Raw genomic sequence first — 25,500 nt, 5'->3', positions numbered from 1 at the left:
GCTGAAAATCTGAAGGTGCCACAGAAAGGCATAGAAGAGGTACATTCAGTCAAATTTGTAAAATATGGTCCAGCAGATGTTTCTGTCTTGGTTGAAAATTAATATATGTTTCCAAAGCTCTGCCAGAACAGAGTATATTATCTTCTGGAGGAGAATCTGCAACTGACTAGGATGTAGTGCTCCTTTCCTTTCTTCCCTTTGGTTCTGAGAGTAGCAGTGTGTTTGGTTGGAAGCCTTTAATCTGCCAGCCCATCATAATTAATGCCATGAAATTAGTGTTGAAATGTAAAACCCAAATGGGAACTGCTTTGATCATAGGAATCTGTGCTAGATGCCCACATCATGGACTCTCTGAAATTGAGAGAGGTAAAACATGGAAACTGCTGAACAGTGCTCAGAGATACCAGTCTCTGAAATCCTGGAGCCATTTCAAACACAGAAGGCTACAGGCACTGGCTGGATAGACATTGTCACTGTTTAAGGCATCATAGAAAGAAATGAAATAATCTTTTGTGCTAAACAGAAGTAAAGTATTACTCAAGTAGATAAAAATGTTTTTGCCTTATTCAAATATTACAACTATAAAGCAATTCTCATTGTTATCTTCTTCATAATGCCTCAAAAATGGTATCATTTATATTAGTTTTGTGATAAATACCTATTTTTTTCAATGCTAAGATAAGTATTCAAGATGAAGCAAGCCATGTAATTTGCAGTATTCTTGAATATATGAGAACATCATGTATGAGGGAAGGTATAAGTACAAGAGGACATTATCTTCATGTACATTCCTGGTTTTGGCACAGTCTGATTTTACACACACATACTGTTTGAGGTATATCTAACCCTAGGAACACTAAGAAATTGTTTTATTCAGTTGTCGTTTCTGTTCACTTTGTCTTAACAAATTCATACTTGATTTCAGGGAAGGTTATCCTGTGTTCAGACAGTGTTTTCTCCAAAGATGATAATGTCTTTGGTTCAGCTAACTGGGAAACAGGTGCATGCACCACTAGAGCATTGTCAATAATAGACTCTGCCTCTATTATATTTATTAACATTCTCATTAGTTCATATCAACGAATAACACAGATAGACTTTATAAGGGAAAGGATCAAGACAAGCCTTCATCTACTTCACATCTGCTCAGACTGGAAAAGACAGGGGATGCATCCTTCAAGAGAAGACTGGAAACTGAGAATCTGAATGCTGTTGGACCAGAAATTACCAACCGAATACTATTCAGGACATTTACGAAGGCCCTTAGTTCAGCTCCTATTTGAGAGGTGGAGATATACATATTGAAAGGAATGTCCTTCCTGACAATCCCACCAAAGAAACCACAAAATGAGAAAGCACAAATGCCCCAAAACCCTGATGAATTTATGCTGATGCTGAGGCACATATGCTCTGTGGAGAGACATAACTCTCTGGTGTATACAACTATGCACCCTATTTTAAATAGCAATTAAGAAGGAAGAAACACAGAATTCTGGTAAAAAGACTACCAGTTGCCCAAAGAAAGTAGCTTTTGTGTATCACTTTATGCTAGTGGTGACATAATAGAAAACAAAATACCACAGAGTTACATACATGTTATTTGTCCAGAAGTATTTACAAATAACTTTACAAATTTTTATACACATTTTCAGGTTTGCTTGTTTACTTTTAAATTAAGAAAAAAGTTAGTCCCCAGAGGCTTCTAAGGCTGAAGTTGGTGCCTTATACTGTACATTCATGCTTGGCTTCTTCCTGGGAGAAGGGAGGAAAAGAGTTTAAAAATGTGCAAAACCCAGACACCTAAAGAGCCATGGATTTAAAGGTTCCTAGATACTGACATCCACAGAGTGGTCATTCTACTTCTCAAATTAGAGACACTATTGTTGATGGGCTCAGGACAAAAGAGATTAGGGAAGGAGAAGGAGCCATATATGAATTGCAATAATGAGATGAGTACATTAGTGCCGGAACATCTGGCTAAGAAGAGTCATAAATCAATTCCTACTGCATACAGCAGTTAAGAAAATACAAGGAGTGGACACTGTGGATTTTAAATACAGCATTGAAATGATCTCTTTTACACTGTTAGGGTTTGACTCATGCTGGATGTTTTGGAGTCAAAATCACTGTTTACTGATACAATCTTGACCAGGCACAGTATGATTCTGTCAGTTAAAAAATACTGTCTTCCTTGAGGAAGATGCATCCTTCTCATAGTTTTCACAGGTTTTGTTTTAATGCCTCAACACTAACTGTTGTAAAAATATTAAAATTAAAAAAGAAAAAATTTACAATTTACAAGTGTCCATATAAGTAAATCATTCAAAAATTCCAGATAATCTACAAGGATCTACCAAATAACAATGCTGATAATGACACTGAGCCTGTGGGAAGAACAATCCACATGCCGTGAGAAACGGATGGTGGGTTTCTTCCAGAAGGATGAGTCACAAGGTTGGTCTTTTCTTCTAAAATCTGTTTCTTCAGCTACAACAGCAGAAGTCTTGAGTCAATGCTCATTACTTACTTCGACCTAAAAAACAGAATATATGAATTACTTACAAATTAAAACCTGTTCAGTACATCTTATTTGTGAGGTGTACGTTCACAGCAGCTGACAAGTTAGTAACTAATGAACAAGTGGATAAAACACCTCTAGACACTAATTTCCCCAGCTGTAAGACACAGATATAAGGTCAAAAATGAAAAGCTGGTTACAAAGTAGTAGATTTGCATCATGCATACCACAAAAGCAAAAAAAAAAAAAAAAAAAAAAACATTTTGGGAAAAATACGAGAGGTGATGAAAAATGCCTGAAGCTCACATAATAATAAATTATTTTCAGAATTTTAACAGTGTAAGATGTATATTCACCAGGTTATAGAATTCTCATCTGATTACAAATGTACATTTCAGCTGGACTCACACATTTACAGTCTTCATCATAGTCACCTGCCTGCTGAATCTATGTATTTTAGTGTCTGCCTGTAAGCTGTGTTCACTTGGATAATTTTGGAAAATCTGTGGTGGCTTTTCATAGTGATTTCATGGTGGCTAGGCTCTCAGGAGAAGATACAAACAGGGCAGGAACACACAGACCCATCATAGAGCGGTAGCCTTTCCATTGGCCATTTCTCAGGCACTGCATCAATCCCACAAGCAGAAGCTAAGAACATCTCTAGAAAAGGTCTGTATTCTTTGGAATTAGGGGTTCAGTGTCTGTCCAGACAAGGCTACCCAAAAGTATAGTAGCAATGAATCAGACCTACTCATCCCAGCAGTAATGGTGGACATGTAAAGCTTAACTTCTGCAGCCAGATAATAACAGCAATAAAAAACCCAAGTGCAAACCAAAATGCAACATTTTTAATTTCTTCAAATCATTAATAATCATAATGAAACAAAACAAAACAATGAAATTAAAATGCAACATTCTGTTTTGTTTTGATTGTGTATCTCCATACTTCTCTATTTTACATGTAGCAGTACGTGGAAGCAATTTTAATTACTACCAGGTGACCTGGCTTTAGATATTGTGCTTGAAACAAATGAAAATACAACAGTCTTCTTTAAAGCCCATGTGTTTCAGTCCCAAGAACATGACAATCTTTTTCCACTCCCTCTGTTGTCCCTCCCGCCACATTTTAATTGAAACTGCATGGTTCAGGGCAAAGATTCTCCTTCTGCTAGTCCAATGGCCTAACGGAGTTATAGGCAGAACTGACAGCAGACATGCTATGGTTGTTCATATTTGTGTTTAAAAACATTCCCTGTGAGCACAGATTCAAATTTAATCTACATGTATACTCAGAGACGAAAAGGAAAATGACTCTTAGACTTGTTAATGATTAGCAATTATTGTAGCACCAAGCAGGTATCATACTGAGTAGTATGGGCACTCAATAAAAACAGAGAATGTCTTCTACATACATTCAATGAGGCCACAGAACCTTTTTTTTTTTTTTTTTTTTTTTTTTTTTTTTTCCCAGTGTCTTATTTTTAGTTAATTTATGAATGAAAGAAGGGACATGAAGGGGATGAGAAAGCGGGGTATATAGCCAAGGTATAAAGAGCATCACACTAATCTTTCCCATGAGTAAAATGGTGAAGATAGCAAAAGATCTATAACCTTTATTAAAGCTTTTAATGTATTTAACAGGCATTATTCATGTTCACTTCTCAGTGAATAGAAATGGAGTTTTTCACTGGATATCAGCAGTCACATTTCTTAGGGATACTATGGATTTTCAGACTACATATAACTGATATTGATAGCAATTAACTTCTTAAAAGAAGTCAGGAAGGCTGATGTGCTGCAGACATATAAGCATCTGCAAATTTCTGGCACAATCCTCTGACTGTTCAAATGGTTTCCAGCAATTTAAGTCAGACTTTGATCACTGATATTATTTTTCCTCCTTGCTTGAGTAAAGATGCTTTCTGTAGCTTTCAGTGCCTAAAAACATAACATCAATAAAGAAGAAAATACAATGTAATTTGTTTATTTGTTTTACAGTTTTATACTTCTAGCAGCCATAAAGAAGCCAGATAAGATCCTTCCAACTGTACAAGAATACCTATCCATAGGAAATGGGAAGACGCTATTTATTTTCCAGTATAAAAAGCTCACCAACATCCCCCATATCCTCCAAGCTATTTAACCTAAATCTGCTAACAAAGAACAAATTCTCATATTCTTTTTTTTTTTTTTTAACATAAATGAACAGATTTTACAGGAATGTATATATAAATATTTCCTGAATATATGTATATATTTTTTTTCTTTTTTCTCCTTTAGTTACACTGAGTTTGCTCAATGACTGTTTTAAAACTAACCTCAACACAGCTTTAGAGATTAAAATCTCTAATATGGAGAGGTGTAAATGTTGTAGCTGTGGCTTTCTTCTTCCCAGATACCAATTTCATATTTTCATTCTCAAGCATCATGTTAAGAATGGTCAAACCTCCTTTCTGCCATCATCTTTCCTATATAAAATGCAGTAAAGCCAGCACCTAGAGAAATATTACTGAAAATACATATTCCAACACAGAGAGTATACTTATTATCATGTTAAACTCCTCATTATTTGTTGTTGTTCTTGTTGTTGTTGTTGTCTTAATGTGATATTTCTTCCCGTTCTAACATGTACTATCACACTGAAATAGGGCTTTTCTCTTTTCTTGGCTTTCATAATCCTACAATTTTTACTCACTAAATTTGAATAAAATTTTGTTCATTTTTTTTTTTTTTCCTGCAAACTGAAAGCTGCAGCACTTGTAAAATGTATTTACAAAACATGCAAATATTAGCAAAGTCTCAAGCAGAGTTCAGGTGTCAAGTGCCCACTCAAAGCATTTTGTTAGCAACTGTCTTCTTTAAATTAAAACTCCTAGAACATGTAACCATACATACACCAAGAAAAACCTTCAAACTCATTTTAATTCTCTTAAGTGATAAGTAAAATATAGTAAGTCATTAGATCAAGTTCGGTCAGTTAGCTGCACTTGGGTTTTGTGCTGCATTTAAGATGCACGAAAGGCCCAAAGATAAATTTAAAGACGGAAAGCATCGAGGCAACAACTTACAAATATCTAAGATCTCCAAATGAACATCTGTTTTACCAGTAACACTATGAAATATCTATTTAAATTTATCTTAGCTTCTGACAAAATATATGTACTGCTAACACTATATTTCATATACATGTAAAATGAACAGATTTGTATCCAAATTAATTCATTAGATAGCAGAGAGTACTTCATAGAAAGACTGTGTAAAAACTGTGATTTTCATAACTGATAACAAAGAGATAATGAAGTTTCAATGAAACTCTACAGATAGATTTTAAGCCAACTAGCAGTTTTTCAGCAAACATTTTTTCTTCCAGTATCTTAACTGACAACAGAGATAATGAAGCTTCAATGAAACTCTACAGATTTTAAGCCAACTAGTATTTTTTCAGCAAGCATTTGTTTTCGAGTAGCTAGAAAGTTCTGTTTTTCTATAAATGGGTTAATCCCATTAAGATTTATGAAGCAGGAGCCATAAACTAGCTCTCTTTTTTGCTGAAAAGTCAGCAGGAAACAATTCCATCCTTTACTGCAAGCCTCTCCTTGTGTTAAGCCAAGGCATGTCACAGCAGACATGGTGATATTTACTAATCCTTGTTTTAGCAGATGTGTCATCAATGACAAAGTGTCCTTACTAACATGTTTTATGTGGATTATTTTTTAGTTAAGTTCTAATTGAAGTAAAATTATTAGTAACCTCATGCCAAAATTATTTCAGGAGAAAGTTAGCTTTCAGTCCAGTTAGAAGGATTAATGTGGTCCATAGGACCAGAACCTTACCTACAGGCTTTACAGGCTTTAACTCAACATGCTCCTGGGGGGGCTGTCGGTAGGAGTATGTGTCAAGTCCGCCTATGAAATCAACTGAAAATACAACAGTGCCAGAAATGAACAAATGGAAATGAAAGTATGTCAACTGAAAAATAAGTATGGACAAATTATATTAAAAAAATAGTAAACACATGCACAGGTTTGCATAACAGAAATAAACAAGTAAAAATACTGTGGAAGTGTCTTCCAGAAGGCTCTGTGGTCTGTCATCTACAATGTCCACATAGCACTGTGCCAGGCCAGACAAGGCAGCAGCTGTCTGACCAAACATGCATGCTTCTTTCAGCACACATGCTTATTCACATATCTGAAGAGTACGTAGATAAAAAATACTGTGGAATAATTAGCTTCTTGTTTCAAAAGCAATCTCAGCATAAATTTCATAATTCAGATTCTGCTCCTTCTGAAGTGTTTAGAAATTTAGTGGTGGAAACTATTTAGTTCATGAACCTAATTTCTCCCCAACTTTCATAAACCAATGGACTCATGAAAGTAAGGAAACAAGACAAACCAATGAGCCCACTGAGTTGAGAATAAATAGGTAACAGGTCGATGTGAAGAAGCAGCAGAATCTTCTCTGAATTTGGGGGACAGTAAGTCTTTTCAGAATCCTTCCAATTTCTTTCAACATTTCTGTCAGAAACTATGTGGGGATATCTGCCCTTGATAAGTTTTTGGTTCCCTTTACGGTCATAATGATTTTTAAATTACAATGCTTTAGTCTAAATCTTCTATCTTGTTACTCTTGGTAAGATTTTCAACAGCTTCAAGAAGACACAGTTCCAAGCTACCACAGAAATCTAAAAGCAAGTTTGGGATGAAGATGATTTTTCTGCTGATTTAGGAGGGCTTTTTACAGAAGCAATGTAGAGCTGACAATCACATCACATTAGGATTCTTTGGTCACATGAAAGGCAACTGCCTTTATTTGTTTACACACAAACACATTTATAAATCCTAAACTGAATTTATGTCCTCATCATGTTAATCACTGTATGAGGACCTGTACTGGGTTTATGTGGCAAGGTTTTGGTAGTGGGGGGCTGTAGGAGTGGCCTCTATGAGCAGAGCCCATCAGCTGCCCCATGTCAGATCAGAGCCAGCTCCACAACAGATCTGCTGCTGGCCACAGCTGAGACAGTGAGCGATGTTGGTTGGACCTCTGGGAAAGCAGATTTAAGAAGGGGAAAAGAAAAACAAAAAAACTGGTGTGCAACAGCAGATGGGAGAGTGGTGAGAACCAGCTCTGCAGCTCCCCAGGTCAGTGCAGCAGGAGGGCAGGAGCAGCAGTTCCCCTGTGGCCTGTGGAGAGGCCCCTGGTGGAGCAGGCTGTCCCCCTGCAGCCCATGGGTCCCACATGGAGCAGCCCATGGCCCGTGGAGGAGCCCTCGGTGGAGCAGGTGGATGTCGCCTGGAGGAGGCTGCGGCCCATGGAGAGCCCCCGCAGGAGCAGGCCCTGGGCCGGAGCTGCAGCCCGTGGGGAGGAGCCCACGCAGGAGCAGGGGACCTGGGGGGAGCTGCCCCATAGTACGGAGCCGTGTGGGAGCAGTTCTGGAAGAGCTGCTTCCTGTGGGCAGCCCCCCGCAGGCTCAGTTCGGGAAGGACGGCATCCACGTGGAGCAGGGGCAGAGAGTGACCATGAAGGAGTGGTGGAGACGAAGCATCAGGGGCAGTCTGCAGCCCCCATTCCCTGTTCCCCTGCACGTCTCGGGGATAGGAAGTGGAAGAGGGCAGCGAGGAGGGGGGGGGGGAGGTGGTTTTAGCTTGCTTTTTTCTCACTGTTCTAGCTTGTTAGTAATAGGTAATAAATTAGATTAATCTCCCTATGCTGAGTCAGTTTTGCCTGTAATGATAATTGTTGAGCGATCTCCCTGTCCTTATCTCAACCCTGGAGCCCTTTCTATCATATCTTCTCCCCCTTTCCCTTTGAGGATGATGGGTGAGAAAGTGGTTGTGGTGGAGCTCAGCTGTCTAGTTGAATAAAACCACCATAGCACCTAATATGAAACAGCCCCTTTCCCAGCACTGTGTATGTACAAGGCAAACAGCGAAAGAGTGCTCATTGAGGCTGAGGGGGATGGAGAAATGAGGTTTAGAGACTGAAGGACTGATGAAATGTCCTGCAAAATCTGTGGAAGTGGTGCTGCTGATTTTAATTGCCTCTTCTCTTGATCCCAGAAAAGGAGTAGCTTAGATGAAAACTGAACTTGATGTATTTCAATCATGCAGCATCCCCTCAGCTGCAAGAGTATTTTCTTAAAACTGCTTGAACAGGACATTATGCTCACCAGCTAGCCCAGTCTGAGTGTCAGACCCAACCTATTTTCACCTTCTCCTTATACTGCTTTTCTTTCATGTTGCAGCCCCCCTTCAGAATGGTATAACAAAATAAAACACCAAAAGTCAAAATTGCTCTAAGCACTAATGGGACCAAGAGATACATTTGCAGATATACTCTTGTAAAAACTGATTTATAAAATATCTAGATGTATAATGTAAAACATTACTGGTTCATTTTTGGAAGAAATCATGTCTGTGGTAATAGATTCTTTTTTTATTGTTATTTATGTGTGTGGGGGGTTATTTATACACCTTAGTTTTCCCTGCTCTTTGAAGAGGATTTTTTTTTTCCCTGAGGATATGATAGAAAGAGTTAGCAAGTATGCTTTTGAGATAATTCACCACTTCAGAACTACACATCATTCCTCTCAGCAATCACCAACATAATCTGCAACAGTAAGCAGGGAGAGAATTTAAAATAACTAGTTCAACAAGCAGGTCTCTTGGAGAAAGACATGAAGTCGGTATGTATTAATGATTGGCAACATTGATGTGTCTTTGTCTGACAAAGAAAACATATTTAATAGCACCATCAGAAAAGTTTTGAGATGAGCTGTTCAAATCCGTTTAGCTGAGGCTTTCTATTTTGCAATGAAAGACGTATTATATAGTACTAAAGCTGAAGTTTGACTTAAAATTCATGTGAAGATAATTCTTTAAGCAAGAAGCTGCTCTATCATACAAGACAATGGAATGTGCCATTTTCTATTATGCACTCTATTTTACGGTTGATAGCTCTTTAATATGAAGAATCATCATCAGTTATTTGAATTAAGTTACTTTTCATTCTAAAAATTCTCTCTGATTTTACCTGATATTTTCAGCATTTATGTCTAGAAGACTGCCAGGACTAAGACTGCGGAGGACCGTTAAATGGAACTTTACATTGACTGAAATTTTAGGATGCATACATCTAAAGAGATGTATGCATGTTTAATTGGGAAAAAGTAAAGAGCAATAACATCTGTATAGGTTTCCCAAGGGGAAAACATTAGTTTAGGGCTGATATTGAATAACTGATTTTGTTTATTCCTGACTAATGGATTATGGATAATACCTGCCATACAGTTTTAGGATTACAACAATTAACTTCAGAAAGCTGCATAGAACTGGAAGTTCAATGAAAAATAAAATCACTTTCTATACAGTTCTATAGTTCTGTGCTTTATTATTATTATTATTATTATTTTTTAAAGCAACATGTCATCAGTAGAGATATTCAGTCACTAAACAAGAAACACCCCATGGAGTCCAGTCATTAACTACAGTCATGCAGAGAGAAACTTAAAATCCTAGGGAGAGGATTTTTTAGAACCCCACAGATAATAGCAGGTTACAGCAGAAACTGGTTATTTTATCTGCAGCTGGCTGCAAAACATGATCCATATTCCCAGGGAATTTTTCTCTCCTTGTGTCACCTCAGTTTTGTGGTCATGCTGGATGCTTAATGGCCAGTGTGAAATGTTCTTTTAGAGTTCACTACCTGCTGGGCTTGGAAGTGCAAATTTGTGCTGGCTTCCCACTGTGGGTAGTCCATTAAAATGATGTTCATTCACTCATGGGCCATATCAGAGGAATAGTTGTCATAATCTGTCTGAGTGAGAAAAGTGCAACATGCTGCTAGCTGAAGAAGGTGTATCCACTGTCATCAGTAATTCTGAGGGTTATTCTTTTGTAGAAGGATGACATTTAGGTATGCCTCACTACTATTAATGCAGTGCATTCACCCATATGCCAAAAATTTCCTCTCCTTTTGAAGGTAGCACAGAAGAATCAGACATCTGAAAAAATCCATTCTCCTTTGCCACCCTCTCATCTGTAATTCAGCTTCTCTGGCAGTATCTCACTGACCTGCTAGCAGGCCCTGTGCAAACAGCTGCCAGAGCTTGTCAGCCTATAGGTATATAGGTATACTTATAGGTATATTACTAATTTCTCCTTTCAAAGCTGGCACATCCTAAGTGTGTCTGGAGGAAGGTGCAGGGTATGAACAGAGCAGTGATATGCAGATAGCATAAATCTTAGTAAAAGTTGCAGCTTCTTGTGCTGAAATAGCTTAGATTCTCTTGATGTTTGCCTCTCCATTTTATAAATCAGGATAAGCCCTCAAAATGATGGCTGGAGTGGATAGCACCTTCAGCTGTCCCCTGTTGCAGGTTAGAAGCTACTTGCCTTTGTGCTTTTATGTACAGAATATTTTCTTAATCAATGGGGCTCCAAATACTATTTTGCACTGCATTTTTTCCCACTGCGCTAAGATTTTTTTGAATGGCAATATAGTAATGCAATCACATTCATTAAGAAAAGTATATAGCTGGGGTGGTTATAACCAGTTGAAGTGACAAGTAGTAAGACAAGGAGCCAAAGCCTCTGACAAAGAAGTAAAAATGGGGAATTGATGTTAAGTCAGTGCTACATGCATGAAGTCCAAAATTTAGACTTGCCAATGTTTGCACTTGGAGCATATATAAACTTTCCAGATAAGCATCTGTGGGTTTGGTTTGATTGTTTGTTTTCCCATTAGGTCTCCACTTTTTCAGTTTCGTCAAAAGATACACTGTTCTTATATCTGAACTACTCAGATTGATCCAGGTATCTGTTGGGAGCCAATACTATCAGACTTCATATTACATCTGAGTAGCTGAGCCTCTAGTCATATGGCAGAAGAATCACACATTGCTTTGCAGGATACCTGGAATAGCTTCTTATTTATGGAGAGGTCTAAATGAGGGAAAACATGTACAAGACAATTAAGAAAGGAAGAAAAAGACACATCAGTAATAATGTGCCACTGCGATTGTTTTTCTGTCTCTATGAAGTATTAGAAGATAGTAATACGATGAAGACAGGAAGAAGTGGTAGCAAACTACTGAGAAACAACTTCTTGCATAAACTTTTATAACCAGAAGCTGGAAGGGGAATATTTCATGGTTCCACTCTAATTATTATGATTTGGCACCAAATTTTCCTTTTAGTCTTTACCTTTTAAAACTGCCCCACATTTTAAAATGTGAGCCCTACTCTGATCACCACACTTCTCTGCAGGACTGCACTGAAGGAAACACTCTCTCACAAGCTGCCTTAAACTGGTATGGAAATCTTAACTATGGTCTCTGCTACTGAACTCTCTTCTAATTTTATTAGTGTTTTGACAACCAAGATATTCATATCAGATGTTCAGATTTTTTATTCTCTAAGGATGCAGCTGCCCAATAAGATGAAAGAAGTCTGAAGAACATCAAAGATGTTACGAGGTGAAGGTGGCTCAAACCTTCTCATCCCAGTTTCCCCAGTCCTTCTGAATCAGAAATCTTTCCAAAACATTTTCCATGCCATGTCTTTGGCAGATATTTAATCCCACTATTGAAGTTAAAAGGCAGGCTGGCTGCCTGGTTACATGTATTTTCTTAAAGGAAATATTTATCAATCACTTTCAGGTCATTAAGGACTCATGCCCATTACAGGGTAAAAGTTCCTGGTAGAATATGGTCATCACCCATAAGGTCTATAGAAAAAAATACTTATCTTGAGTACTTAACACTAACATGGAACCAGAAAAAGCAGCAAATATGTAGGGATTCTTTCTTTTAGGCTTAAGCAAACACCATTTTTTCATGATGTGCTATCTGCAAATTCATACTTGAAGCTTGAGTTGTTGAGGACTAGTTTTCCATTTTGGTTTAAAATGTTTTACTGTATTCTTTCTAAATACATATCAAAGCTTCATCTGTTTAGCAAAGCAAATCAGCTTGGGCATCAGACATCCCATACATGTCTGCATGGCTACAGCTTATATTATTCTTCTACCAGGCTGTCCTAATGAAATATTTCTGATGATGCATTTTCTTCCTATATAGGTCACTATTCTGTTCCTCATTTTTCTTAAATTTTGTCTTGATGACTAAAATACTTGACTAATGACTAATGTCTAAATAACTTGTCATTTATTTGTGGAAAAAAATCATATGGAAAATATATCTAAAACCACTTCAAACAAATAAAGCTTCCCCCTCCCTCCCTTCTTCCCCCAAGGTTTGTATTTAAAGGTGTTATTGCTAGTACTAAAATAAGATTGTTTCAAAGAAAGTGAATGGTAGCTTTCTTTCTGCCTATGGCCAAAGAAAGTTACAAATGATTCCTATTTGTAACTTCTTATTCCTTTCAATATGGATGATAATAAACTTGGTACAAGTATTTTCCATATAGAATTTATATGTCATTATAGTCTTTTTCGTACAGTAAGAAAATTAGAAAAATGAAGAATCTTAGCTCACTCGATTTCACTAATTATTAATTTTTTCCTCTGTGGCACCCTTTCTAATTCAATCTCCTTTGAAGCAGAATGCTCTGGGATTTTTATTATTTTTTTTTCAATAGAATGGTTTGAGTTGGAAGGGACCTTAAAGATCATCCAGATCCAAATCCTTGCTATGGGCAGGAACACCTCCCACTAGATCAGGTTGCCCAAAGCCCCATCCAGCCTAGACTTGAACACTTGAACACAACAACTTCTCTGGGTAACCTGTTCCAGTGCCTCACCACCCTCTGAGTGAAGAATTTCTTCCTTATATGTAATCTCTCTTTTTCTTACCATTAATTTTCTTACCATACTGCATTTATACAAATTAAGCTGGTAGAGGAAAATAATCCATGCATAGAAGATGATAAATACCCAGAAACTACACCTACCAATTAAGTTCATATAGTAACAAGACAGAGACAATGCCAATGAGGTTTTGCTATGCATACCCAGTCAGTCCTCTAAACTGGCAGAATAGTCAAGAATAAAGACTTAAATATAGAAGGCTGCTACAACTTCAATCCCATCTCCTAACACACGATCTTCACAATAAATGTGTCCAAGCTGACTTCAGAAGAGATAGAACTCTGAATTTGCTTTTTGAAGATATGCTTTGATCTTTTTTGGTAGTTTGATTCGGGAAGATATGTTATGTATTAGTGTGGCTTTATATTGCTGCTGAGTTTGGTGCCAGAAACTACACACCTCTTTAAAAAATGTTTAGTACAGATGCTAGGACCAACTGGAATTGATTTATTCCATTTAGAGTTCATTGCTAATTCACAAGTTAGGTGTTTTGTTCCTTTATTGTTAATTTTTCTTTTTTTTTTTTTCTTTTTTTTTTCTTTTTTTTTTTATTTTTTTTTTCCCTGTCAGTTGAGTCCCACATGGCTCTATTTCTGGATTTTGTTCTTTGTATACATACCAATTGCTGTTTGCTCCAGTTATTTGTCAGTATGATCCAAATATTTACTTTAAGACAACATCTAACTCTTCCTGATTATTGTATATCTAAGAATATCTCAGCTGCTGTTTCTAACCTTAACTACAAGACACGGACATTTTAGTATGCAAAATTAATGTCCCTTATATAATGTATAACCTGTTCAATTCTACTGAATAATTAAAGATAAACTTCCTAGAGCAAAGTATTTACAAATCAAATAGTTGGCATAAAGCAGTGCTTTTCAAAACACTTGTGACATTTGGAGTTTCTGTATTGGAATTTCTTTTGGATTTCTGTACATAGAAGAAAGTTCATGTCATCTATTCATGACAGAAGAATATTAACATTATTTTAATAATTTAGGTTATGGGACAGGAGGGACCCTTTTAATCATTGAGTGATTCTGGATTTTTATTTCCACTTTTCTAGTGATGGAAGGCTGTTCTTGAACTTTGCTGCTAGCAACCTCTGTGACATAGTATTTGCTTCACATTTTTCTATCTTCACTGCTCTTGTGAAGATTGAGCGGGAGTGAGCTAAGGATGTTCAGGATAGTACACCTGTGTGCAGTTCACAGAACAGGACTCAAGTGAGAGAGGCACCACAAGATGCTGGCACTCTGCTCCTCGAGCCTCGGCTGTGGAGAGGAACAGCAAACCAGGTGGGTCTTAGAGGTGATGGAAAACAGACACTGATAAGGACTGGGGAGGGTGAGCAAAGTTTTCTGCAATTCAAGAAGCCAGAGACCTGGCTGGGACTCAGAAGAGAAGAGTGGTTCTCCAACTGCATGGACACAAAGGGAGGAAATGTTATTAACCTCTCATTTTTATTCTGTAAGATCAAGTAATTTTGAGTTTGCTATTTAATTGTACTAGTTTATAATCTCTCTCTCTCTCTCTCTTTTTATTTATTTTTTTTTTTAAATTTAGTGTTGTTTTCTTTGGGAGTTCTCAATGAAAAGATTTGTACACATCTACTTCAAAGCTCTAGATAACTGCAGTTCTGTCACATTCAGGCCATGTTGCAATTTTTTTTTTTTTTTTTTAATGGTGATATTTTCAATATAGGGCTTTAAAATCTGCTTAATGACTCTTCCTGTTAATTTTTTTTGCAGTCACTCAGGAAAGTCTCCCTTTTTCCTGACCCTTCCTTACTGTCTAGTAGCTAACTGCTGTGGTCCAGTTACAGCCTACCATCTTTAAGTTGACAAACTAGATAATGTGAACTTGACAAACCTGGTGAAATTTATTTCCATTAGTATGAGAGTTCAGGTATGAGGTTTTGTAGCAAAATATTGATCTTGCATTTTCTTCTCCATAGTATCAGGCACACTAACATTGTGTAACTTTGTTTTACGTTTCAGATTGTACTGGGTTTATGTGACAAGGTTTTGTTAGGGAAGGGCTTCAGGAGTGGCCTCTGTCAGCAGAGCCCAGCAGCCACCCCGTATCAGATCAGAGCCAGCTCCAGACAACTCCAAAAGGGATCTGCTGCTGGCCAGAGCCGAGCCAGGGAGTGATGCTAGTTTGCCCTCTGGGAGAGCAGATTGAAGGAAGGAGAAAAAAACTGCTGCACAACAGCAGCTGGGAGATTGAGGAGTGAGAAGCAGCCCTGCAGCCCCCCCAGGTCAGTGCACCAGGAGGACAGGAGGTGCTCCAGGCAGGGAGCAGCAGTTCCCCTGCAGCCTGTGGAGAGGCTCCTCATGGAGCAGGCTGTCCCCCTGCAGCCCATGGGTCCCACATGGAGCAGATCTCCATGCTGCAGCCCGTGGAGGAGCCCCCAGTGGAGCTGGGTCTGGGGGGACCTGCTGCCCTTGAGAGAAGAAGAGGGGGAGTGAGAGAGCGGTTATAGTGCAGCAGCCCAGCAGGGTAAAACCACCACACAGATGAAGCAGTTTCCACTTCCGAAAACCTCCTTTTCATTTATCATCCTGCGTTTGACTCCATGAGCATCTCTGAAGCTCTGCGTAGAAATCCTGATTTACCAGATGACATTTGCTCCTTATGGTCAGGCACTGTGTAAATTCCCTCCTTTGCAAATTCTGCTCACAGCATAGACATGATCATCATGTGTAGTGATGGTCTGCCTCAGTCCCTGAGGAGGTAGATCCCAACGTCTTCCATGGTTTCAGCATCTTTAAACTCCAAACTACCTTTTTTTCCTCTGCTAAGCAGACAAAATTACCTCCAGCACTGATAGAACGTTCCTTTCCTCATGCTAGCAGAAACTCCCACATTCTCCTTCTTTGACCAACCAGCAGGTAAGCTTGTGGTCCTACTGTGCCTTCTTTGAATTCAGGTCTACAGATCAGAAATAGAACTGGATAAACTCCTGTGATCATTATTTCTTCTTATGACTATGATTATGTCTTCTCCTTTCTATGTTTTATCTCTCTGGATGAGCAGAAACTAGTGACCTCTGGTCTTCCCTTTGTTTTTGCCCTTGGTTTTTCAAGCCAGCAAAATAATCCTTCTCTTGATTTGTGTCAAACCAGCATTCTCCAGTCTCTGTAAATGCATTATTAAGTTCTTTTATGGTGCCCTCGGTCTTCCCTAGAATAAGATCATCCACTATGCTCCATTTTAGAGCTGTTGCAGAAGCACCTGGTAAGTCTTCTACTTAATCACACCCAAGTGCATCAGTGAGCACTGGTTTGTCTCTGTAAGTGCTTTTCTGCAAATGGGCAAACCTACTGTACCTCATATGTTTATTGCTTTTCTCTGGCTCTTTCTTCATCTTCAAGTTGTCTTGCTGATCTCTTATCCTGGCATTTTTCCTGGCATTACCATCGTTCTCACTAATTAAGCTCTTCTCACTCAAGGTAGCTCTTCAAAAATACCCAATATATATGATTACATTCTCAGCTATGAAAATAGACCTAAGAATATAGAGCAGTAAAAACCTGGAGCTTACGATGGCCAGTGGATGATGGACACTTCTTATGATGGAGTGGAAAAAAATAAATGTCCTTTGTGTCAGAAAACATGATGGCTAGGAAAATGGTTTTCTCATTGTTAGAAAGTTTGTATCATTTCATATTAGGAGAAAGATGAATGTGCAAAAGGGGAATAGAGTATGTAGCAGGATTAATACTCATTTTGAAGCCATCAGTGAATCAATCTGTTAATGATAAAGAAAGATAATTCAATACTGACTTCATCAATAAAAAATTCTCTTCCTGAGGAAAGATGAAGTAAAAAATACATTTTTATGAAAGCCTTGTGAGTCTTGAATTACAATCGTACAAAATAGCACATTGTCCTGATTAATTGTAATGATTATGAAGGAAAAGAAAATGTGCAGAAATCAATGCCAAGGAATAAGAGTCATCTTATAAATGGTGAGAGTAACACAGCATTATTTGGTTTTGCTTCACCTAAACTGTAATATTGAGAAAAACACAGATGTACTGAGATTAAATTTCAGCTAACAAAACGAACTGTATTGAAACAGTCAATATTTACTGTTTCAAGACAAAAGAATGTAAAATGAAGTTTGAATTGAGTCCAGCTATGTCCTAAATCACAGAGGATTCATAAGAAAAGTCTTGTTATGATAAAGAGCTAATAAAACACATAACCAACACAGATTAACTGCAATAAATATAATACAGTCAACAGTAGGCTCAACATGAGGCAGCAGTGTGCCCTGGCAGACAAGAAGGCAAACCACATTTTGGGGTGTATTAAACACAGCACAGCCAGCCAGTCAAAAGAGGTGATTCTGGTAAGATATTTAGCATTTGTGCTGCATCACCTTGAGTATTGTGTGCAGTTCTGGGCTCTGCAATATAAAAAGGATGTTTTTATACATCCTTCCAAGGATGTATATAGGATGTATACAGGTTGTATACAAAGATGTATTTATACATCCTTTCAAGGAATCCCTTTCAAGGGGTTCAGGGACACTTGAATGTGTCCAGAGGAAGGCAACAAAGCTGATGAAAGGGCTTGAAGGGATGCCCCATACGGAGAAGATGAGGATCTTTGGGTCATCTAGTCTGGAAAAAAAGGCTAAGAGGGGACCTCACACCTCACACCTCTTAGAGAGGGGACCTCTGCACCTTCCTGAGGAGGGGAAGCAGAGAAAGGTGCTGGCCTCTGCTCCCTGGGAACCAATGACAGGACATGTGGTAACAGCACAAAGCTGTACCAGGGGAGGTTCAGACTGGACATTAGGAAAAATTTCTTTACCACGGAGGTAAAGACACTGGAACAGGCTTCCTAGAGAGGTTGTTGAAGCCCCTTGTCTGTCAGTGTTCAAGAGACATTTGAACAATATATGTTTTAATTATATAATATGCTTTAATTTTTGGTTAGTCATGAAATAAATGGTCAAGCAGTTGGACGCAATGATTGCTGAAGGTCCCTTCAAACTGAGCTATGCTATACTATGCTATGCTATTCAATTCAATTCAATTCTATTCTATTCTATTCTTGAAAAGTAAGTTTTCTATGGAGAGGTGATACTTTTTATGACCAGCAGACCCAACTGGAAAACTGTATTAGCTAAATCAACAGATTTAATAAGACAACATCTCTTGTTATAAATCCCGCTTCTTTTGTATCCTGAAAATTAGGACTATTGAAATACTACAACTAAAAAAATTTGAAAAGTACAAAATATAGACAACAATTCATGGCTTACAAATAGGAGGAAGTTAGAAGGATTATTTTATGAAGGGTTGAAAGCCTGATGGCATCAGAGACTCAGTACACAGAACTAAATAATAAATTACAGTAAAAATCAATAGGATTAAAAAAAAAAAAAAGGATTTGCAAAAAATATTTTAATATGTTGTTTTTCTTTGTGGTTCTTCTAACAAATCTTTGTGATGCCTTATTTGTATGGGTCTTTCTCTTGCTTTGATATTGTCATTAATCAACATTGGTATCCCTTCCTTTTCCAAGAAAAAAATTACGACCTATCTTGGTTAAACATGCTGGTTGTCTTTAGGTTTACTAGATTTAGAACTGAGACAGCTACAATTATGGATAACTAATTCTTATTTGTTTAACTTTGCTATACTTGGGGAAAGAACATTACCAAACACATTATCTTCCAAAATTACCTGACTGTAACTGTGACATAGCTTGATTTAATGTATTTCACTGAGTTGTGCTGGTTAGCCACCTCTTAGAATTTGTACTGTAGCTCCTTTGCAAAGTAATTGTTCAAGTGGTCTGTAAGGCAATCATGTTCATATATACATTGGGAAACATTACATGCAATGGGACCCATAGTATATCAAAACAAGAAATGAGCAGCTTTGGCTTTTTTTTTTTTTTATTATTTTTTTTTATTTCCTTTTTACCCTTTTTTTTTTTTTTTTTTTTTTTTTTTTTTTTAATACTGGATTTCAAAGCTTAGTATTGATAGACAGGAATTGAATATAAATCTCAGCTTCAGGGAAATTTAGTGACAGTCTCTTCTCTCATCTGGTCAATATGGATCTGTTCATTTTTGAGGTTATTGTCTGCAAGGAAGAAAAAGGGAGGACATTTCTTTCTTATAAGATGAAACTTCAGTGTCACTCTCTCAGACCAGACGTAGGCATAAAGGAAAAGACATTGAGAATTCTGACCACCTAAAAAGCCAGTTCATCCTTCTGAGCCTTCTGAGCCTGTCAAACACATTGAGATATTTATAACGGGAAGCAGTTATATATTTGTCTCAATTGTAACTGTTCAGCTCACTGAATCCCCAGATTTCTTACCAGTGTATTACCAAGATAATTTATGGCCAGCTCCCTGCTGGTGTAGGGCCTCATTAAATGTGTATCCTCTTTGACTTGGTATGCCACCTCCATAACACAGGCCCACCACTAATTCCATGCTTACACATCTCACACTAAAAACATGAATTAAAGCTGTTACAATATAGATCTCTTAGGTATGATGTGGTAACTAGCCTAAGGGAAATTCCCACTCAGGCAACAAAAACAATGAAATGGATCTTATTTAAGCTGAGGCCCAGAAACTGGAAGAACCCATCTACCTGTATCTTAAGACTTGGAAGAGATGGTATTTATAGGGAAGTACAGGAGTCTGAAAAGTTTCCTTTCAAGCTCTACAAATTAAAACAGACACAAAGCTGTTGCCATTTAGAAATGAAAAAGTAAGAAGGTTGCAACTGGAAGTGGAAAATGGATTTGGAAAGAGATTTAATTTTAATGGAGAAGCTGGGTGAAAGCTAGGGGCAGGAGCAGGCACCACTTAGGCCTGTATGTGATGTCAAGTGGAAAGCTCAGGAGAGGGATGCTGGATGCTGGAGTAAGATTGATTTAACAATAGATGCAATTTAAGTGAAAAGGCTAAGGTGCTGGCAACAGAAGGTTGAGATGGCATCCATTTAAAAGCAGATCTAATTTAAACAGAAAGGCCAAGGAGGTGGAAGGTGGAGACTAAAATTAAATCAATATTGAATTAGCTAAGTAGAAGCTTGAATCAAATCTGCTAGTTTAAAAAAAAGGGCATACTGTGAGTATTTGGGGACCAAGGAATGGACCTAAGAAATGTCAACGAGCTGTCAGTGTACAATATATTGCCTCTAAATTGAAATTGTATTTCCATTTTAGTAAGAATATTATTTATTACAGTAGTAAACCAAGAAATCTTAAAGGAAGGTGTAAAAGGAAAAATGCATTATTATAATTATATACCTATTTGAAGCAAATTGTCTTTTAGGTATATATTAATCTATGTATATATATACCTGGGGTATGGTATATAGTATTCAGAATCACAGAATCACAGAATTGTCTAGGCTGGAAGAGACCTCAAGATCATTGAGTCCAACCTCTGACCTAGCACTAACAAGTTCTCCACTAAACCATATCGCTAAGAATCAACAACAGAAATGTTTGACGTTAATTACATTTGCAAAACAGGAAATTATAAGGTAGTAATGAACTAGCCTTTAAATGCTGTCCTTTCTAGTTATCAGTCTGGAAACCAACTAAAGGCTAAGGGGAGTTTGTATTTACCTATGTTTGGAACAAAATATGTGTGTGATATATATATATCAATACACACACACATTCATACACATATACACATTCACCTACATATATATATGTTTATCTATTTATTCATAAAGGTCAGAATTGGCCCATATATGCCCTGGTAGTGTTCTGACACATTTCTCTGTTCAGAGAAATATGTTAGTATGCCCTGCAAAAAATAAATCAAAAATATTTTGCTTTCCATAAAAATATTTCTAAATGTTTAAATGAAGGCCCATTTAAACATTATATATATATATATAATATATATATATATATATAATATGTGTATATATATATATATATATACACACACACACACATATATGCTACTGCTCTCATCTATTAATATTCTGTGGAATATTCAACAAAAATTCAACAAAAATTCTTTGTGATAAAGTGATAAAGTGATAGTTTACTACTGAATTTCAGGAAAAAAAAAATCCATTTCATATTTATAGGAAGAATTGTGGATAGGCACTGGAGGACTCTTATAATGAGTGATTTACCCCTATCCTTTAATGAAAAATAAATAAGCTGCTGGCTAGCATGAAAATAGTATCTAGACTATCATCTTCATACCTATGCCAGAAAAGATAGTCAGAGTTTAATGCATAATTAAACTTGGTGATGGCAGAGGAAATTAGAGGCAACCCTACAGTAAAAAATGAGTTCTTTACTGAAGATGTATTAAAATATTTTGTTCAAGTGGTACAGAAACTCAGGGAGAATTTCTTCAAGTTATGTGATTCGCATATTATAGCAGGCTATGCTTTATCAATGAAAAACTGAATTCATTTATATGTCTTTTAGATGTTGCTACTCTCTCATACTTCATCTACACCCAACTTGGATAAACCTTACATGTTACATTCCACATTAAATTTATGATACTTTCAGGCAGATAAGTTTTGCTGCTGCTAGAATATTCCAGAGCCATGACTTCCCCTTCTATATATTGTGCACTATCTATTATTTAAAGACCATCTCTCAGCTAGAACAAGGTGTTCTGTAACAGTCCATGAAGATTACATCTGGAAACAAAGACTATTTTGTACATTTTGCTAGAGGACTGTAAAAGCAGAGGATGGAATGGGTGTTTTGTTCTTAGTTGTTTTCCTGAAATGGATTATTCATCTACAGTTTTATAGCAGAATAAAGAAGGGGGAATCACGCCTCCACTGTAATTTATGTATTTATTTATTTATTTTGCCACTGACTTAACTAGGATCAAGATTTCTTCTGGTCTTCAGCATTTATATTGTTTAACAGTTTTTATTTTATGCTACTTCAGAGGTTTTACTTTTGTTTTTCTGAATTATATCTATGTGCTTATTTCCATAGGAACAAGAACAAATGCTTGTTCAGGCAATTGTATAATAAAGTAATGTAAAAAAAAAAAAAAAAAAAAGTAAGAAAAGAAAAGAATGTAGTGTTAATTTAAATAGTATAATGTGCCATATGTATTTGCTCCTTCATTAAATATTTCAGAATTCACTATATCAGTTCAAAATAGGACTGAACATGCATTTTCAGTCAATTCACACATTAAGGCTAATGATATATAGGAAGACACTAACAGGACTGTAAGACCATGGAATATTGTTGCAATAATAGGTTTATCCTGTATATTTACTGTACGGGAGAAAGTGGAGTAAGCATGATAGCAAAGAGGTGAGTCTGCATCTAGTCAGTAAACTCCCAACTGGACAGGCCTCTCTTGTGGAAGCTGGAAGCTGACATTTGGCTCCATTAAATTTTTGGTGGGGTTGTCCTGGGCCACCACTGAGCTGAGGGAGCCTCCTGGATACTTATGGTGGTATTTCTGATCGTATGTCACCTGCTTCTCTTCTCTGTTTTATAGTGGGCATCTACAAGGTAATGACAGCAGCCATTGTCTTACCAGAACTGGTACACCAAATTCTGTGATTTTGCGTCATTCTTCCAGATGAGCAGATGCAAATTTCTTTTCAAGCCTTCCAAAAATACTGATTGTCATTTTGCAGATATGCAAAACCCAGGAGAATACTCTCAACCTGGAAGCTATAGTGCTGTTTGAGAGCCAGGAAGCAAAACTTACCGTCATTTAAAAAGTCTGTGTCAAGCATATTCATCTGCTGGTCAGTAACAGCACATTTTGTTTCAATACCTAAAGTCATTATGGCCTAATAAAGTGGTGAGTGCTAAAACTCAATGATGATCTTTGGCTACTGTTTGGAAAGTTTCACAAGTACTCATTTTCAGTGAGATAGTTTAAGATAGTCGTCATCTGGGGATGTTTAAATCTGGTAATGCCCAATAGAAGTTTAACGCAGTATCCTCTTTGTTGGTCATCTTTTAAGTTAACTGTTTTATTATAAAAATCATATATTTTTAGGAGTTAAATGGACTCAACCATATTGGAAATTGCAATTGATGTAAAGATATTAGTAGTGGATTCCCAAATACTGCTTAGTTAAGTAAACATGTATATTTATACATAAAGGTAATCACACAGACATATGGATATGTTACTACTATTAGCTACTATGATAGCTCTTCATTCCTTTTGCAAAACATAGCATATTTATAAGAAATTTATCACTGCTGGACCTCCTGTGTAACTACAAAAATTAAAAGCAAATAAAAAATTATCTTGCATTAGATTACTGACAACAGATGCTCAATGATGTGCATAAATGTAATGCCATATGTCAGATAAAGCATTGTGGTAGTTTTTCAGTGTTGTTAATAATTTGGTTTACTTAATTTTTGTCTAATGATAGCACGTGGAGGTTCCTATAGATAGCGCAGTATAGGGGAAACTCTTCCTTTTTAAAAAGCAGGTTATTGTCTTCTGTTCTGAAATACAGCAGAGATCTAAAAACAACTGGTTCAGGGGAGAGAAAAACAAAAACCATTTTTTTTTTTTTTTGTTAACTTTGTTCTTGTGGTTTCATTTGTTGAATAAAACTTTTCTTTATGATGAATGGAAGCCCTTTTTCTTATTTTCATTTATGTACAAAAGAGGCTTGAACTTCCTTGGATTGACCTTTTGATATTTCAGTCTTGTTTTTATAATGAATGGTGAAAGAGCGATTGTAGGTTTGTCATAAATCTTCCTCTCTATTTTCATGTCTTTTTCCTTATGCAATTTATATGCAATTCAGCTTCCACTTTACATACTCACATACAGTACAGAACTATCACTTTTGAGATGTGTCAATGTCATATTTATGAAATAATATTTAGCAGCAATAATGCTATTGTTTCTCAAAGAAAGTCCGGAAAATATTTATAAATTTAAAAACATTTTTAACATTTTTATTTTGCCTAGTCTCCAGACTCCACTTTATTAAAACCATTCTGTAACTCTGACAGGGTGGTAACAAGATTCTGAGTTCATTTTTTGGAGAAAATGATTCACAAACAGGATAGTGACAGGCTTTTATGATTACGGATTTCACTTATTCTGTTCCTTCAAAAGGGCTTATATAGATTGATAGATCTACAAAGATAGAAATGAAAAAATGAAAGGAAGAGATATAAATAGACTTTTTCATTAGGATGAATGATGGAAGGTATTAACCCCACTACAGCAGCGTGCCTTTTACATGTCTTCTTTTTTATTCCTTTTGACCTGCTATCATCTTCTTTCTAAGTAAAAGTTAACTACAGTCTGGAATGTAGGTAAAGGTGAGCAATAGCTGGAAATAAATGTTTCTTCAAGCATTATTACTGTTCAGAGAAGTGTCCATCAGCCAAAATGTCAGCCTCAAAATCCATTTAAGCACTGCACAGAGGCTAAACAGGCAGCTATTATTAATTTTTAAGTCTGCCTGACAGGTTTCAGACCAAGAACTGGGGTTAACTTGATGCACTGAATATTGCAGAATGTATTTAATTAAGGAGGCTGTGACTCTCAGATGGCTGAGGATTTCTTATATGCAAACTACTGCAAAACTATGATAGCTGCATTTACCTAAGAAAGGAACCTGTTGCACCATATTAAAATGCGTAAAATTGCTCTTTCATTACAGTTTCTTGAACTTTTATCCTAATGTAATCATTAAATAGTTTAAACTTGACTATTTTGAAGCACCACTGTACTTCTCTTTTAAATAAATTTTGTTCATTATGCTGCAAGTTAACAATATGAATTTTTCCAGAATAAGCCCTATTCATTTTTATGCTCTCTAGTTAGCAAACCAAATAATTTTCCCACTGTGCCTTGCATGGATGTTTCCTCATTTAAAACATAGCTGTGGAATTAATATCAATGAATTAACATTTGTCTTTAATGTATTTATCTATAAAAATTAAGGATTCTAAAACACAAATAGGCATTAAGACACAAATCAGCCCAAAGTGAGTTACTAAAGAGCTATTTAGTTGCTTCTGACTGGATTCGGGATCTTAGAAAAATATATATTAAAAACCAACAAACTAGAAATTATTTCACTCCACTGGTTGTTAAACCTCCTAGATGTTCTGCTGTTTGCTCCACTTCCAGCACACAGCTTTTTTTTC

General features: G+C 36.7%; 1 protein-coding gene across 3 annotated transcripts in view; it reads right to left on the bottom strand.

The window, feature by feature from the left end:
* Window positions 1-1,020: 1,020 nt before the first annotated feature.
* The window catches only part of NKAIN3 (sodium/potassium transporting ATPase interacting 3), a 374,764-nt gene continuing 350,284 nt past the window's right edge, over window positions 1,021-25,500 (bottom strand). For 2 of the 3 annotated variants that reach the window (XM_032181235.1, XM_032181233.1), the window contains exon 6: window positions 1,021-2,533. Coding sequence is in view for 2 of the 3 variants with exons in the window: in XM_032181233.1 (XP_032037124.1) it covers window positions 2,520-2,533 (14 nt within the window). In the remaining variant the exon portion in view is untranslated. Of the gene's footprint in view, window positions 2,534-6,351; window positions 6,436-25,500 lie in introns of all 3 variants that reach the window. The other variant, XM_032181232.1, reaches the window with a different exon arrangement.

Source organism: Aythya fuligula, chromosome 2, assembly GCF_009819795.1.
Source record: "Aythya fuligula isolate bAytFul2 chromosome 2, bAytFul2.pri, whole genome shotgun sequence".
Taxonomy (NCBI): domain Eukaryota; kingdom Metazoa; phylum Chordata; class Aves; order Anseriformes; family Anatidae; genus Aythya; species Aythya fuligula.
This window is presented reverse-complemented; position numbering and strand designations above follow the sequence as displayed.